Raw genomic sequence first — 16,923 nt, forward strand, 5'->3', positions numbered from 1 at the left:
AAGGCAGAGACTGTTCGGCTCTCCTTGGGACTCTCATATCCCACATGATGCCTGGGGAGATGCTGCTAAAAATGAATGGTTTTAAATGAATGAGAAAATGGGGGGTGGGGAATGAAGGAATAAGACAATATGTGAGGAATATATTGCACACAATTTGCAAAATCGATTTTCATTTTTTGTTACTTGTCAGTTCCCATTTCTAGGTTAAGACTAGATTATAAAGTTACCAGGGGAGTGACTTCTAGAACTAATTCTCTCCCAGTCTCGCTTCCAGGATTCTTTCAGCCTTTTTACGATCCTACTTTTTCAACCTAGATAGTATGTGTAGCAATACAATATCTGAAGTTGGTCTTGGTTTAAAATATCCTGTTCCATTGTTCTCGAAAAAGTGTGTCCTATTGTTCAGAAATTTTAGTCACTGTAATAAATATTTCTGACATGCTTATTATAGAAGATATATGGGTTCTGATAGAGAAAGAAAGAAAGAAAGAAAGAAAGAAAGAAAGAAAGAAAGAAGAAAGAAAGAAGGAATAACGGTTAGGTGGATGGATAGATGGATGAACAGATAACCACATACGATGCATTTGTTTTACCTTACCCCAATAAATGGTAATCTTTAATTTAGGAGCCATGTCTTTCTCTCCTTTTCTAACCCTTACAATGTTCAAAAACTAAGTGAATGCTGTGGTCGGATCAACCAAAATCAAGACGAGAGAGAAGTGGATTTCTAATGTTGTACAATGTGTAGTAAGTAGGGAAGGCGGTCTTTGATCTTTCAGACATTTGATCAGACCAGCTAAGACCAATATCCTCAGTCAGGATTATGACATTTGGGCTGTAGTAAAGACAATGCTATGTATTTCAAAATGTTCCTCTGTGTTAGCTATTATTATCTGTGTTGGGCAAGACGCATTATAAGAAAGAGATGAACTCAAGAGAGAATGTCGACTTGTAAGAGCAAAAGAAAAAAAAAAAAAACAGATACACTCTGAAAGTTTGGAACCTCCTAGAACTGGGGAAGCTGTCCCGATGCCTGCTCTACAGGGTTTCATCATCGCTATGGGCCAATGACTTCTGTGTATTACTCACCCTTCCCCTTTCCCAGAAAGTATGTGTTGCTGTCATCCTGCGTCTATTCCATTATTGAATCTTGAGTGTGTGGAGAGACCCAAGTAACTTGCCTCTTCAGTCAGAGATTGCTTTTTTTTTTTTAATTTTTTTTTTTAACGTTTATTTATTTTTGAGACCGAGAGAGACAGAGCATGAACGGGGGAGGCGCAGAGAGAGAGGGAGACACAGAACCGGAAGCAGGCTCCAGGCTCCGAGCCATCAGCCCAGAGCCCCACGCGGGGCTCGAACTCTCGGTCCGCGAGATCGTGACCTGAGCCGAAGTCGGACGCTCCACCGACTGAGCCACCCAGGCGCCCCCAGAGATTGCTTCAAACACTCATATCTGAGTTTGAGGAACAGGAAAACTGAAAAATTCACAAACCACTGGGAGGTCCTGGACTTCAAGCTGGATCCAGTGGCTCTATGGGACTTTGAGTTGTGTTCTTAAGGGAAGGGGTGAGCATATTCTATACGGTCATCTAGTGATAAAATGGATATTTGGCCACTATGGCTAACAGTGCTTTGTGTCTGCCAATCCTACCTCATCTATTCTATATCCCCTAACCTGGTCATCTAGAAAGACTTCATATCTCAGCCTCCCTGGAGCCATCTGCTCCGTTCTTGCCAATAGAACGTGGGTAGAAGTTATATGCACTCCTTCCAGACTTGCCCTCTAAAAGTTCTTTTTTTAAACATTTATTTATTTATTTTGAGGGGGGTGGAGAACGGAGGAGGGGCAGAGAGAGAGGGAGAAAGAGGGAATCCTGAGCAGGCTCCTTGCTGTCCGCACAGAGTCCGATGCAGGGCTCAAATTCACGAACTGTGGGATCATGACCTGAGCCGAAATCAAGAGTTGGATGCTTAACCAACTGAGCCAACCGGGACCCCAACTTCCTGAGAAATACTTTACATGCTCTCCCATGGCTTTAGTGCTAGGGATGATGATGTTACTAGGTAGAAGCATTGTGGGTCCCTGAGTCTCCACTTGAAGGACAGCTGTCTTGGAGAGCCACCCAATCAGGAATATCCCTTTTGGACATTTCATGAGCAAAAGGCAAACCTTTAACTGTATTAAAAGTAAAAGTATACTCTTTGTGTATACTAAGCCATTGGCATTTAACAAATAACAAGTCTATTTGTTACTGCAGCACAGAAGCATTGTCTTAAAGAATGAATGGGTCAACCAGGCAATTAGAGAAGAAATTTAAAAATACATGGAAACAAACAAAAATGAAAATACAGCAATCCAAACGCTTTGGGATGCAGCGAAGGCAGTCCTGAGAGGAAAATACATTGCAATCCAGGCCTATCTCAGGAAACAAGAAAAATCCCAAATACAAAATCTAATAGCACACTTAAAGGAAATAGAAGCAGAACAGCAAAGACAGCCTAAACCCAGCAGAAGAAGAGAAATAATAAAGATCAGAGCAGAAATAAACAATATAGAATCTAAAAAAACTGTAGAGCAGATCAGTGAAACCAAGAGTTGTTTTTTTCAGAAGCATTGTCTGCACTTGATTACCTTGACTAATATAGTGTAATAGCACAGATGTTCAATGGCTCTCCTCTCATCTTTCACTTGGCTCTGTATTTCTCCTTAGCTGTATAGTTCCTGCATTTGGCATCTTTATTTAATCATAGAAAACTAAAAAAAAAAATAAAAAAAAAAATAAGTTTCAGGAAAAAACATAACCCACTTTTATCTTTTCTATATTTCTGGCACTCTGGATGATATAAAGCTGAAAACTATGCCCTCAAGGAATTTCAAAGCAGAAGACACATACACAAATGACCAAACTAAAAAGTTAAAAGTACAGGGTACTTAAGTTAGATACAAAGACAGTTCTGTAAGAATTTAGAGGAGGAAGTGATTACTTGCCATATTGCACATTAAATGCAAATGAACCCATGGCTCTAATCAATTTTTTAAAATTCCGAATATGCCCCTCCCTCCATTCCTAATAGATTGTTTATCACCCGGACACACACTTTATCTGCACTGTGGAATATCCACTTTAGATTTTAAATTCTAGGCTGATTCCTGCCTACCACCTAGCATGTATGTATCAGAACAGTCAACTCCTATCTGTGTGTGGGCTCTAGAAATTCCAACAAAAACCTGTATTATTAGGTGCAGAAAACATTTCAAAAACCAAGGCCACAAGCAAATATAAGTTCTTTAAGTATTATATGCTACATGACTTTGCCTCTACACAGACAGGTAATCAAGATAAGGTTCCTAACAATTAAATAAATGTAGGTTTTCTAGAAAGACTTGAGTGGGCAGCTACTCCTGTTCTCTTTCCAGTGAGAAACCTGTTCCGTGGCATCTCTGAAAGGGAGAATCAAGTCTCTGCTTAAATGCCCCTGGATGTGGGATCTCATGCCTTCCCAAGAAGCCTTTTCTGAAGATGAAAAACTCAAAACCTAGCTCTATTTTTATCAATTTAAGCAGATAAATCACTTTTAGTTTGAACTCTATTCAACTCTTCTCCCTTTTTTTTGGTAATAATTCTCCCGTGATTCATTGAGGAAGTGTTGTTATATACAGTCAAGAGAAATAAATCCCTACATAGAAAGAACAAGGCATGAGAGGAGCTTGTATTTGTCCACAGCCCCTCTGCTCAAAAAGAGAGGCATCAGACCCCAGTGCCTCCTGCTCTTGGCCTTGTCGGTGATTTATGTTTGTTTTGTTATCCATTAGGTCCCGGAGAGTTCCATCCACTCTATCATGATCATCCAGAACCATTTCATTCTCTTCAGTGATGCTGAGGCTTCTGTTTGGAGCCTTTCCAATTTCTGTCTGCGCAGGCCCTCGTGTCCCTTAGGACCTCCGGGAAGGGCAGGACTTCAGGGGGAACTGCTAATAAACACATTCAACACAGAACATTTTTTCCTCCGTTCCAACAGTCCTTTAACCCCTTCAAGATTCTGCTGCTGGAAACTGAAATATCTCCCCTACCGTGGCAGCGGGAGAGCTGTATGAGCGCACACGTGCACATACTTACAATTTTGGGTACAATTTCAAGAAATTCACAGACCCTCTGAACATGACCTATGACCCTCAAATGAAGAATCCGAGCCTTACAGCAAAACAGAGTGACTTTAGCTCAAACAAATTAGCAGGAGTTTACTGAGCACTGATTCTGGTCAAACACAGCATTCAGACACGAATAAAGCACAGTCCCTACACAGACCATCTAGAGGGGAAATAGACTTACGCTTGGTTTTGATGGAGCCGTGTCTCATGCGTGTCACTGATAAAGGGTGCTACTTGTGAGACAAGATGAGTAGCACCTTCAAAGTCTCAGTTGTGACCACTGTGGGACACACGACAATCTCCCGTGAGAGCAAGTATATTACATTCCATCTTTCATCGGCACGTCCGTGCCACCCTCCCTATCATGTCGTTAACAAGATTGATCCATGGGAGACTTGGAAATGGGGGTGATAAATTGCTATGTACTCTCAGGTGGTAATTCCATTAACTCCCAAAATGCCTCAGTGTCCTCTCAATCCCATCACCTATTCACCCATCCCCCACCCTGCTCTCCTCTGGTGACCATCACTTTGTTCTCCATAGTTAAGAGTCTGTTTTTTGGTTTGTCTCTTCATGTTTCCTTTGTTTCTTAAATTCCACACATGAGTGAAATCATATGGTATCTGTCTCTTTCTCTGACTTTTTTCACTTAACATTATACTCTCCAGCTCCATCCATGTTGTTGCAAATGCAAGATTCATTATTTCTTATGGCCGGATAATATTTCATTACACACACACACACACACACACACACACACACACACACATCACATCTTCTTTATCCATTCATCAGTTGGTGGATGTTTGGGCTGCTTCCATAATTTGCTTATTCAAAGTCTCTGGGTAGTTAGAAGCCTGGCAAGAATGTTTGAAATAATTTTCACTGGAGACAGCTTGTCACTGCAGGGGCTGATCGCCTCTTGACCCTACAATTTCTCCCACTCTAGCAATTGCCAGAAGGCCAGGCAGGCTGGTCGAGCTCACATGGCATGGGGGAGATAGTCTTCTGCTTGCACGAAGCTTTAGGTGGATGAAAGCCAGACAGAGAAGGTTCTGGGTATCAGAGTTAGAGAAGAGGACCAAAATGGAGCTCCTTTTTCTAAGTTTTTATTTATTTATTTTGAGAGAGAAAGAGAGAGAGAGCACCTGTGAATAGGAGAGAGGCAGATAGAGATAGAATAATACCAAGCAGGCTCTGTGCAGTCACTGCAGAGCCCCATGTGGGGCTCAAACTCATGAACCATGAGATCATGACCCGAGCTGAAATCAAGAGTCAGAAGCTTAACTGACTGAGCCACCCAGTTGCCTCCTAAAATGGAGCTTCTGATGAAGCTTTCAGAAGTCAGAATGCAGAATCATAAGGTCAGAGATTCAAATGACAGTGGGTTCAAACGGAAAAGCAGGAGGTGTCTGTGCACATAATAGGAATTTCAAGCACTGCGGAGACAGGGTGTGTCTGTGTCCCAGCAGCATGTTCTCTGTGGACCAAATCCACTGACGGGCCGGGGACTGGACCCGCATGAGCATTCCTTTTTGTCTGCGGCTGCTTCCATTTCCTTGCTACCGTTATTGATGAGTCGTCGTCTTCCAGTATGAGGATCTCAACGATCTATCTTACCGATTTGTTTAAAAGCGCGGTCATAACCAACTGATCCAGAGAAGAGGAAAGAGACGATGTATACACAGTGGAATTCTCACATTATTTAAAATGTCATTTAAGCCAACAATTTTAATTAATGTCCCATCAAAGCATTCAACAGGACAGTGGTAAGGAACCAAATTCCTTTGATTTTTGCTCTTTTCTTCTTCCCTTGTCCGTCTGATAAAGACTGGATATAGCAAAGATTACCCTTTGATAATTTTACCCAATGTGTTTTGCCTTCCACTCCTCTCTTCTGGAAATGACTACTCCCTGGCGGTCATTCTGCTAGAGTTCTATGGGAGGGGCAAGGACTCGTGTCATGGTGGAAAGGAGGAAGACAGCACACTGGCAGGGAACTCTTGTCTAAATGGAAGGAAGAGGCACGCCTCCCATCTCCATCATGGGAGGCTAGACGGAGACAAGAGTAGACCAAAGAACTTGAAGATCAAGATTTCCATATCTCCCCAGACTTCAGGCTACATCTCCAAGGATGGGGTCAAGGTGCTATAAAAACTCCCTGCTAAGTATAGGGGCCACCAAGAGCATCTGGCCTGTGGATGTTTCCCTGGGCATAAGAAAGAAAGGTTATGAGTTTCTAATACAGGAGACAACATGCCTTCGGTACTCCTGGCAGCCCGTGAGAACGTAGGTAAAAGTTATTTGTGCTACATCCAGCGTTGCAAACTACTTCCAGGTAAAGGAGCCTGAGAGAGCGAAAGAGAATGCAAGCATTAGCCCCTTGTTGCCCACTGCTGGCCACAAGCCCCAGTACTGAGAAGACCACTGGGTTGGCAGGGTCTTAAGGTCTGCGAGAGGAGCCCACTGTGGATGGGACTCTCAGTGAGAAGAGGGAAGGCAAGGTCAGTGGTCAGTGGCAGTGCATCTATTTCACCTGGCCCAATGAGGCCCGCTGACCTCAGAAAATGGTGGTCCCCGCCCAGCCCGCTATTCTGCGACAGAGACGGGAAGGGATCCAGAGAACCCTGCATCGATCAGGAACACTGTCAACTAACTGTTAACACTGTCTAAGATACTTCCTTAGAGGGGAAGGACAAAGTCTAGCATTCTGAAAGCACTCATTTTAACACAAACGGAGGCCATTTAAAACGGAAAAGACAGATTATTAAAAACAGGTTTAAGCTTCCCCGCTACCCAGTGAGTTGGAAAGGAGGGGAGATAATCACCAAAGACGATTCTCTCTGCACAACAGAGGGTAGAGTGGAAAATTTGTGACCTACGCTACTAATCATCAGGGGAAATACTGCCAGAGATAGGCAGCCAAGAGGAAGAATAAGCAAGACATTGCAGAGGCAAAATAATTGGCTTCTGAACAATTAAGATTTATCGGTAAACAGAACAACCTATTATCCCTACAGAGACTCACTTCCCGAGGGTCAAAAGCTTGGCTGGGGTCAACCACACCTTAACAGCAGGGCCAGAGGTAGAATCCACAGACCTTAAGCCCCATCTTTAATCTCTAAATATCTTCACAAATATGAGCTGATTTTTATGTGACATTAATGGTGTCTTTACGTGCACGGTTTGAATGGAAAGGCCGAAGGTAAGAAATCAGCTGCTGTGAACCACACGAACTGGCACCTGTCAGAATATAGGAGAGCTCAGTGGTGGGCCTGCGTGTCATTCCGGCTCATGCGGCTCAACAACGTGGACCAAGCGCTCTGTGGTCTCTCAGAGCAACTTTCTTCTAATGATGGCATGGCCTTTGGGTGACTCTTTGGCCATAGAGCTGGCTCTGCAAGCAGGTCTTATTTTTGGAGTTAATAAAAGGCTGGGGAACTCTGGTTACATTGGTGGGGCTACACAGCACTGGATAGTAAAGATGCTTCCTGCCAGGGGGCAGGTGTAGAGAAAACTCTGCCCCCCACATGCTTGGAGCGCATATACAGAGAGGTGGGGAGGATGGGGTTCTGAGAAGGAAGATGACCTTGAGAGAGACGTCCAGTGAGAACAGTCCCAGAGAACTGTGAAGGTGCTTCACGAGCAGAAGTGTCACCCAAACAGGGTAGCATCTATTCAAAGCCACAGAAGTACGATGATAATTCTTGGCTCTGACTTCTGAGAAAGGAATGGAGAAAACAGAGTTTCAAGCAAGGCCACCAATTCCTCATATCTGGGTCCCATTGGGCAAGACAAGAGCCCACAATAGGGCAACGCGCAGCTCTCTTCGTGTGCTTGGGTACTTGGCCAAGGGGCGCTGCCCCCTCAGCACCCCCACCATCCTGCCATTGCCACCTGGGCCCACCTAGCTCTGAAATATTTAGTAGTAGCCAAAGGGGTTCTTGTTATTCCAGACTTTATAAGGATTAGACTTTAAAAGATTGAGGATTCATTTAAAGATAATTTAATTTAATTAAACCAGTTAATTTAAGGATATCAATACACATCGATGTCTATTTATACCTGTCTAACAAATTCGAACACTATAAGCTATAACCCTGGGTCATGTGTTATCCGGCATGATGAAATCCCCAGCCAACAGCGTCCAGGGAAATGATCCTACCCAAGCATCCTCCCCTTTGTCGCCTGGTTCCAGAACCCTTTTCAGTAGCCACTCCAGTCCAGGGTTCCCATTAATCCCTCCTAGTCCACCTTCACCTGGTGGCTCAGGTGTCGTTGTCAATATGCTACTTAATGACCGAGATTCCTTAGAGGTTTTGGGCTACTTCTGCAAGTTTAGACTTTCAAGCACTGTAGTTGCTAACTGCATTTCTAGAACCTCATATATTTCTGTTCCTATAGCTGACCCAGTTTTCTGCAGCAAGGCTTTCTCACTCTGTCTATGGGAGGCAGACCAAGAGCGTCATGGCCGCTAGTGGAAGGGGAAGACCATAGGACTTGGGTGCTCCTAAAAGAAAATGTCTCCATTGCTTTAAAAGCCATTTACAGTCTCATTGCAAGATTAATGTCCCACCCAAGGCACTGGGAAACTGGGACTGAATTTCACATACTGCCTCCCTGGGCTTTTGTGTTTCATGCCCACTGGGGTGAACATTGTACAAACATATCTCCATTATTTCTATCCTTTGCTCTAGGACCTCAGGTGTGATTTCAGTACAGAACAACCATGACAAGGAAAGCATATGTGACTTAAGGCTATATATATAGAGAGAGGCTCTATGCAAATATATATTTGAATATATATGAATATATATACGTATTCATGACATATATACCCAAAATAAGTGCTATTTCTTCAGTGTCCACCTTGAGGGAGTTGTCTCAATTCATTCCCACTGCTATTGCTTAAAAGATTTTGAGGACTTTGCTTTTTTTTTTTTTTTTAATTTTTTTTTTCAACGTTTTTTATTTATTTTTGGGACAGAGAGAGACAGAGCATGAACGGGGGAGGGTCAGAGAGAGAGGGAGACACAGAATCAGAAACAGGCTCCAGGCTCTGAGCCATCAGCCCAGAGCCTGACGCGGGGCTCGAACTCACGGACCGCGAGATCGTGACCTGGCTGAAGTCGGACGCTTAACCGACTGCGCCACCCAGGCGCCCCAGGACTTTGCTTTTAAAATGGCTGTTAGAATCTATAGCACAAACTTTTCTTTTTTTTTTTTTTTTTTTTTTTTTTTTTTTTAATATGCCACAATTTTTATTGCGACGTGGCCATTTTTGTGAGGGTAGGGAGTTTGATCTCAAAAACAATGTTCCATTTAAGGCTCTTTTATACAGAAATTGCCATCATGACTGATATTCAAAATATTTTTAGTGTTGCAAAACTTACATGGTAAACATAAACTCCTACACTTATTCAGTAGTGTACACTCAATGGAAAACAAAAAGGCATTAACAGCTGTTTCTTTTAAGATATGCAGGTAACAGGAATGAATACTGAGGTACCAGGATAAGTTGATGACACCGTTAACAAAACCTAATTGGCATTCCTTTTGGGGGAGGGAGGGTGAGTTAAACTCATTACAAAAAAAGTGCTTTCAATGCATAGTGTTATATCTGTGCTGCCATGTCACAAAAATAGGCTTGCCAAGGCAGGTGAGGTGTATGAATGCTCGAGCCTCACAAAACTGCAATCAAGTGCAACTATAAATAATACTGAATAAAGTTTACCATCTGACCAGTGGATAATACTTTCAAGGCATTCAATCAGCTTACCCTTTGCAGTATTCTAAGCTATTCACATTGACAATCACTTTCATTGTAGTGCTTGCTGCAAGGGAGGCATATAACCAGTTGTTTTGGCTAAAATATGACGGGAAGGCATTTCTTGGGTTCTACATAAAAGTAACAGTATTAAACAGTCTAATGGCAATCACTGATAGGCTGCTTACATGAATGGTATTTCCTTCATTCACTGTATTGGAAGGACCCAGTGGGAAGAGAAAAAAAACAAAAACAAAAACAAAAAACACCTAACACTATTTCAATTGATTGAGCTGGAGAAATGGAAGCTCCTTAAGATCCAGATGGCACTTGACTGGCATTTTATAAGGGTTTTCCTTCAAGTGAAACTACTACGTTGCCTCCCAATTTCTCTCCAAGTGTTGAACGGTCCTTTATATCATCCAAGCCATTTACTTGCCATTCATGTTTAATACCTGTAAATTTCTTTTTAATGGCATCTTTAGAGCTAGCATAAATCATCTTGCTTTTTAAAGGTGCACTCTCAGGAGCCCAGAATATAAATACTAGGTCTTCTTTCTTAGACTCTTTTGTTTCGTATGTGGCATCGTACAAAGCATATCGGCAATCATTCAGAGGTAGCAACTTCACAAAAGATGTGTAGGGGTCCTCTACAGTATCACCAATGTCACCCACCAAGATCTGCTTTGCTTCCTCTACAATTATTTGTCTTTTGTCATCGCTTAAACAGAAGAGAACGGCTTTCTTTCTTTTTTTGATCTCCTCTTGTGTAGAAGATTTTCTTACTTTCATATCATTAAAAACTCTGATGACTTCATCATTCACTGTAACTCCAGAAGCCATAGTGTCCGCGGCTGTGGCTGCGGCGGCGGCTCCGGCTCCGGCTCTGGCTCTGTCTAGCACAAACTTTTCAATAGCTTCTGCAACGATCATCTTTATTCACGGAGGGTGGCTTTGGGTTTGGAAAATAGTCAAAAGTCATTTGGAGCAAGCTCTGGCTAAAATGTGGTTGATTAAGCTGAGATAAAAATCAATTTAGGTTTTTTTTTTTCTTTTTGCCAAATATGCACTCATTTGGAGAATTGTCAGGAGACAAAAGCAAATCAGTGGGTTACAGCACAGTCTTTTTCCTTTATACACAATCTCTCAGATGCTTCGGTTTTTACATAATAAATCCCGGACCATTTGATGGTAGAAGGTAAAATCTATATAAACGATGCGTTGTGTCAAAGAAATAAATCAACATTAAATCATTTAACAATTCTGCCACATTAGGTTTCTGGAATCTCTGAGACACTGTAATTTTTCTGTCATTATAATTTAGTTTTCGTTTTTGGATCATATTCAGGATAATAAAATAAACCAAAAATCCTCTTGTTTCATCTCTGGGCATTTCCTCAAGAGTCTGTGAAAGACCCTTATGATAAGGAATTGACTCATGCAATTATGGAGAGCTGATGTCCTGCTCTGAGTCCAAAGGCCAGCAGGCTGACAAAGTCCCCCTTCCTGGGGGATGGTCAGCTTTTTATTCTACTCAGGCCTTCAGCTGATTGGGTGAGTCCCACCCACATGGTGGAGGGCAATCTGCTTTACTCGGTCTAACAAATGTAAACGTTACACGCATCCAAAACACCCTCACAGAAACACCCATGATAACTTTTGACCAAATAGCTAGGCACCCACGTGCAGTCATGCTAACACATAAAACGAACCATCGCAGCACTCTAGCTTCATGTTTTCTCACCATTACCCAAAAGAAGGGCACAGTCTTTACAGTTACTGTCCCTAGAGTATTACAGAATGTTCAAGCTTCAAATACACTTAGGCAACTCATTCTTTTGCAGGTGGTGCTAGAGCAGACTCAAAATCACTCAGCGGTTCAGAGGAGAAGCAAGCTCTAGAACCAAGTATTTGAACTCCCAGGATACTACACCCCATCCTGGTATACTTTCTACACCACTAACATTTTCCTGTGTAATGGGTCTGTATCTTTACTTACTTTTATTGCTTTGGACACCATTGTTACAGCTCGTCAGATATTTTCACCCATCAAAGTTTTGACACTTGTTATAGGGTAAAAATGAAGACACTTGGTTACTTCCGGCAACATCTTTCCAAACGTCTTCAGACCTCCTTGTGACAATCAAAAACATTCATTTGACATTTTTTTACTCACACGCTTATTTTAATGTGCCAGCTGCCTATTTGGCAAACTGATTTAACTTTTTTCAAAATGTGAAACGAATTCCTTTCTCTGATTAACAGTTATTCATTTGTACCCTGACATGCGGCAACACGTACTCACGCTTGCCCTAACTAAAAATACTAGTACTGTTGGGCATGTTGAAATTTTCCATTTGAAACTGAAGAAGGAGCACTGAACTGAAAAGTCAGGAGATGCTGACTCTGGAATTTCACTGCCACAAAATAGCCTGTGACCTTGATCCAGTCCAGTCATTTCTCAGCGTATCGGTGAAAGGAGTCGAATCTTAAGATGTGAATTATCCTGGGGCTCCTGGGTGGCTCTGTCGGTTAAGCGTCTGACTTCGGCCCAGGTCATGATCTCATGATTTGTGGGTTCGAGCCCTGCGTCGGGCTCTGTGCCGACAGCTCGGAGCCCTCACATCTGTTTATAAAGACATGCTCTCTCACACATTATCCCATTCAACTCTTAAAAGTTCACTGTGAAATGGTGACATTTCCCATGCTGTAAAGTCAATGCCTTTATCAGCAGACGCCTACAATGAAATGTTGCCATATGTCTCTATTATCTCTCCTTCTCGGCTCCTTGGGCCACAAAGGAAAAGTTTGCTTGCGATTACTGCTGATGCAAATCCAAGATCTCTTCAGGGATCCATCCGTGGTACACACCTGGAAAGATCTTGATTAGATGTTCATCCTGGGTGCAGGAAATGGAGAACACCCAGCACTTAGGATGGACGGAGATGATACTGAAACATAAAACTTGCTAACTCATCAATAATGACAAAGCTGAGCCTTAAGTGTGGGGGCAGCTGGGGGCGGGCGTAGTGGAGTGGAGTGTGTAGATTTAGGAACCTGAGACCCGGAAAATCATGATTTCCCTTCTGAAGGGGTGGGCATAGGGTGGAGGTAACTTTCTCACCCATCTGTCATTCTAACATGTGTGTCTCCAGCCCAAACCTCTCTAGTGGCCATCTCTACGTGAGTGTCCAATGGCTATCTCCAGCTTAGCATGCCCCCCGCCCCGATCAAACTCCCAGTCTTCCCCTCCCACTATAAAACCTACTCTTCCTATGGTCTTTCGCTCTCCATGAACAGCCATTCCATCCTCCCAGTGGCTTGGGCCAGAATCCTAGAAGTCATTCTTGGGTCCTCCCTCTCCCTCACAACCTTCTCATGCTGGCTCTACTTTCTTACAACCTTTCTACTCTCACCCCCTCCAGACCCTCCAAGTCACTTTTGCCTTTTTTCTGGATTATTGCACCGACCTACTAATCACCCCCCTGATTTTACCCTTAGGCTCTGCTCCTTACAGTCTATTGCCAACTCAGCACTCGGAGTAACGTGGAGTAATTATTAGAATGCAAGTCAGATTATGTTAGTCTCCTGCTTGGAAATCTCCAATGGTTTTTACCTCAGACAAGTAAAAACCGAAGACCTTACTGCAGCCCCAAATGCCTTCTGCTCTCTCTGACCTCATTATCTACTCTCCTTAAATAGGTCTACTGATCTGTGCCCACACCGGCCTCCTTGCTGCCCTTTGAAAACTCTGACATCCTCTGGTTATAAGGCTTCTTATTTTCTTTGTTTAGCTACTGGAATGTAAGCTCCACGAGAGGAGGGATTTTGTCTGTTGTATCCACTGATACATCCTCAGGGTTCCACATCATGCCTGGAACAGGTAGGTACTTAATAAATATTTTCAGAATTAAATTTAATCAGCCCAATACCCTCCCCTCCGAAGGGGCAGAGACCTCAGCCCATGGGAAAGGCACTTCGGGGACCAGAGTCCTCCCAATGCCCTGGACCTGTGGAGTCCCGTCTGCTGTGGCACCAGTCAAGTCTCAGCCGTGAATGAATGCTGCTGGGCATCCTATGCATTTGATGAAAAATAATTAAAAAAGGGATTTGCTTGGAAACAAATTGATACTGGCTTTGGGCACCCAAGAAATGCTTCTTTGTAGTTTTCTATGCTTCCTTCTGCATCTGGTCATCCTTGGCATAACATTAACCAAGACCGGTGCCTCTTGACTGTGTTCCGATGCCATTATCGTGCAGTTCACCTCCGTTAACCCCTGCTCACCCTCACCACCCCAGATGGACATGTGCCATCATGGAAGATCCCAACTGAAATCTGACCAAATCCCGCCAACTTGTGGAAGAGAAGGTCATTGTGTGCCTTAGTCTAGTACTTGCAATAAAAAACAGAAGCACTGTTCACCTCAAGAGCCCATTGAAATGTGGTGCACGGATGTGGAATAGGTTTCTTCAATTTTATAGATTATTGGAAAAAGTATTTGAGAGGTGAAAGCTCCTGATGTGACCAGAGACACAGGGTGGAGTGTAGGTGGAGGAGGGGCACTCAAAAATCTTCGCGTTTAGGAGCACAGGAGCCACAGAGGGGCAAACGCTGTGGCCCTCTCCCATGTCACCACGCCTTTTCAAAGTGGTGTGAATCATAAAGTGAGGGCAATACTCTTCCTACGGCTTCCAGCATTACTACAGGCATGCAACATCACACCTCCTCACCAGCTTTAAGCACATTTGCTTGACAAATTCATTGTTCCCATGTCTATCCGACAGAACTGTAATGTTCATAACGTTGACTTTAAGATGGCAATTAGCCAAACATGCTTCTGCTGACTTCCTAAGAGAGGAAGATAATGAAATGATTTCAGCTTGAACCCTTTCCTCAGAGGAAGATTAGCAAATGCCTGCTTTTCTTTTGGACCATGGAGAGCTCCATGAGAGTGGGGCTTAACACTCACGGGTGTCTCTTAGGAAAATGCTTCCAATGAACCATAACCCCCACCCCCCCGATCTTTGGGGCTAAGAGGACATCTACATATTTTAACCTTGCAAAGCAGGGGTTGAGACAAAAGCAGAGACTTTAAAGCAGTTCATGAAATGAGGGAGTTGAAGAAAATCTAAGATAACCGAATTAGCATGCAACATGCTGAACTGCGATTATGAAAACTGATTGAGTTTTCCATTAAAACACATGTTAATTACTATAGTTGATATCTTACTAAATCATATTCTAAGTGTTCCACTCGAGTAACAGATCAGTTGTTGGGGTGTTTTTTTTTCTTTCAACTGTCTGCAGGCTCAGTGCACCATGACCTCCGGCACTGACCCGCAAACCCAAAGGATGATCATCTCACCCCACCTGCAGTAACCTCCTGTTTCAGGCTTCCACTGTTCCCACTCAGTAGTGCCTAATGCAGTCCGTTCTCCACATGGATGGCAGAATGCTTGCTTGTGTTTCGTTAAAACTAGTTTATATCCTTTCTCTGTTCACTTGCTCCCATCTGCCCTCATGGCTTCCTATTGAGCTCATGTTAACATTCAATCTCCTCACTACGGCTTAGAAACCTTTAATGATCTAACCTCTGGCCACCTGACCAACAGCTCCTACCAATTTCTCCCGGTGCCCTTTGCTCGGATCACACTAGTTCTTTTTTTTCTTCCTTGAACATATAACACTGAGCCCCGTCTGAGGATCTTGCTAACTGCTCTCCTAAGACTGCTTTTTCAGACATCTGAAATGATTCATCCTCACGTCTTTCCGGTCTCTGCTCAAATGTCACCTCTCAGAAGAGACTTTCTCTGGAGCACCTGGGTGGCTCAGTTGGTTGAGAGTCCGACTCTTGATCGCCACTCAGGTCATGATCTCCTGGTTCAGGAGTTCCAGCCCTGTGTCGGGCTCTGCGCTGGCAGCGTGAAGTCTGCTTGGGATTGTCTCTCCCTCTCCCTGCCCCTCCCGTTCTTGTGCTGTCTCTCTCAAAATAAATAAAAACTTGAAAAAAAAAAAAAAGAGGACTTCTCTGATCACCCAAGTAGCAATATTCCTCCCTGAGTCACAATCTGTTTTCCTGCTTGCTTTATTTCAATCACAACACTTATGAACATCTAAAATTATATTACATATATTATACTATTTACTTATTTGTGTATCGTCTCTCCATGAGGATAGGGACTTTGTCATATTCACTGATGCATCCCCAGTGCTTTACAAAACTACTTGGCACATAGAATTTAATAAAAACTTGTTTAATGAGGGGTGCCTGGGTGGCTCAGTCAGTTGAGTGTCCAAATCTTAGTTTCAGCTCAGGTCATGATCTCTCGGTTCTTGGGGGTCAAGCCCCGTGTAGACTCTGTGCTGACAGTGCACAGCCTGCTTGGGATTCTTTCTTCCTCTTTCTCTGCCCTTCCCCGACTTGTGCATGCACTCTTGTCTTTCTCAAAATAAATAAATAAACTTTAAAAAATAAAAATAAAATAAAATGAAAGGAATAAGTTCAGGCATATCAGTAACGAAAATATACACGAAGAAATTAAATTTCCAGGTTAAAACTCGGATCGAAAACTAAAAGAAAGTCCAGGTACACCCAATTTATAAGCGATACTTAGAAACAAATATATTTTTTGTCCAAACCTCCCACATGTATCCCCCTGCTATATTCCCCTCTCGAGGAATGACAGATACCCGAGTCAGGAACTTGGAAATCATATTCCTTATTTTCCTCTCTCCTTCATCAGCCTCTCCATTCATACTCTGCCTTCCCCTACCTCCCACTTCTCCATTCCCACCCAAGTCCTGCTTATTACAAGAAGTGTCCAAGCACTTCTCTCCATCCTGGCTAGTGCCACCCTGGTTTATCATCTCTCACCTGAGTTCCTGCAACATCTTCCTAACTGGCTTTCATGATTCCAATCTTACCGCCCTCCAATCTATTTTCCACACCGCATTCAGAACACTCTTTCTACAAATGTAAGTCTGATCATATCCCTCTTCTTTTTA

The 16,923-nt window shown here is 43.1% G+C and overlaps 1 protein-coding gene across 1 annotated transcript; it reads right to left on the bottom strand.

The window, feature by feature from the left end:
• Positions 1 to 9,401: 9,401 nt before the first annotated feature.
• LOC122202062 (cofilin-2-like) lies at positions 9,402 to 10,793 on the bottom strand. Its single transcript, XM_042908225.1, has one exon. It carries the CDS (start codon positions 10,758 to 10,760, stop codon positions 10,260 to 10,262), a length of 501 nt encoding a protein of 166 aa, XP_042764159.1. The 5' UTR covers positions 10,761 to 10,793; the 3' UTR covers positions 9,402 to 10,259.
• Positions 10,794 to 16,923: the final 6,130 nt, after the last annotated feature.

Source organism: Panthera leo, chromosome D2 (assembly GCF_018350215.1).
Source record: "Panthera leo isolate Ple1 chromosome D2, P.leo_Ple1_pat1.1, whole genome shotgun sequence".
NCBI lineage: Eukaryota > Metazoa > Chordata > Mammalia > Carnivora > Felidae > Panthera > Panthera leo.

Coding starts and splice junctions, on each gene's coding strand:
- LOC122202062 (XM_042908225.1), bottom strand. CDS start 10,760: ATGGCTTCTGGAGTTACAGTGAATGATGAAGTCATCAGAGTTTTTAAT.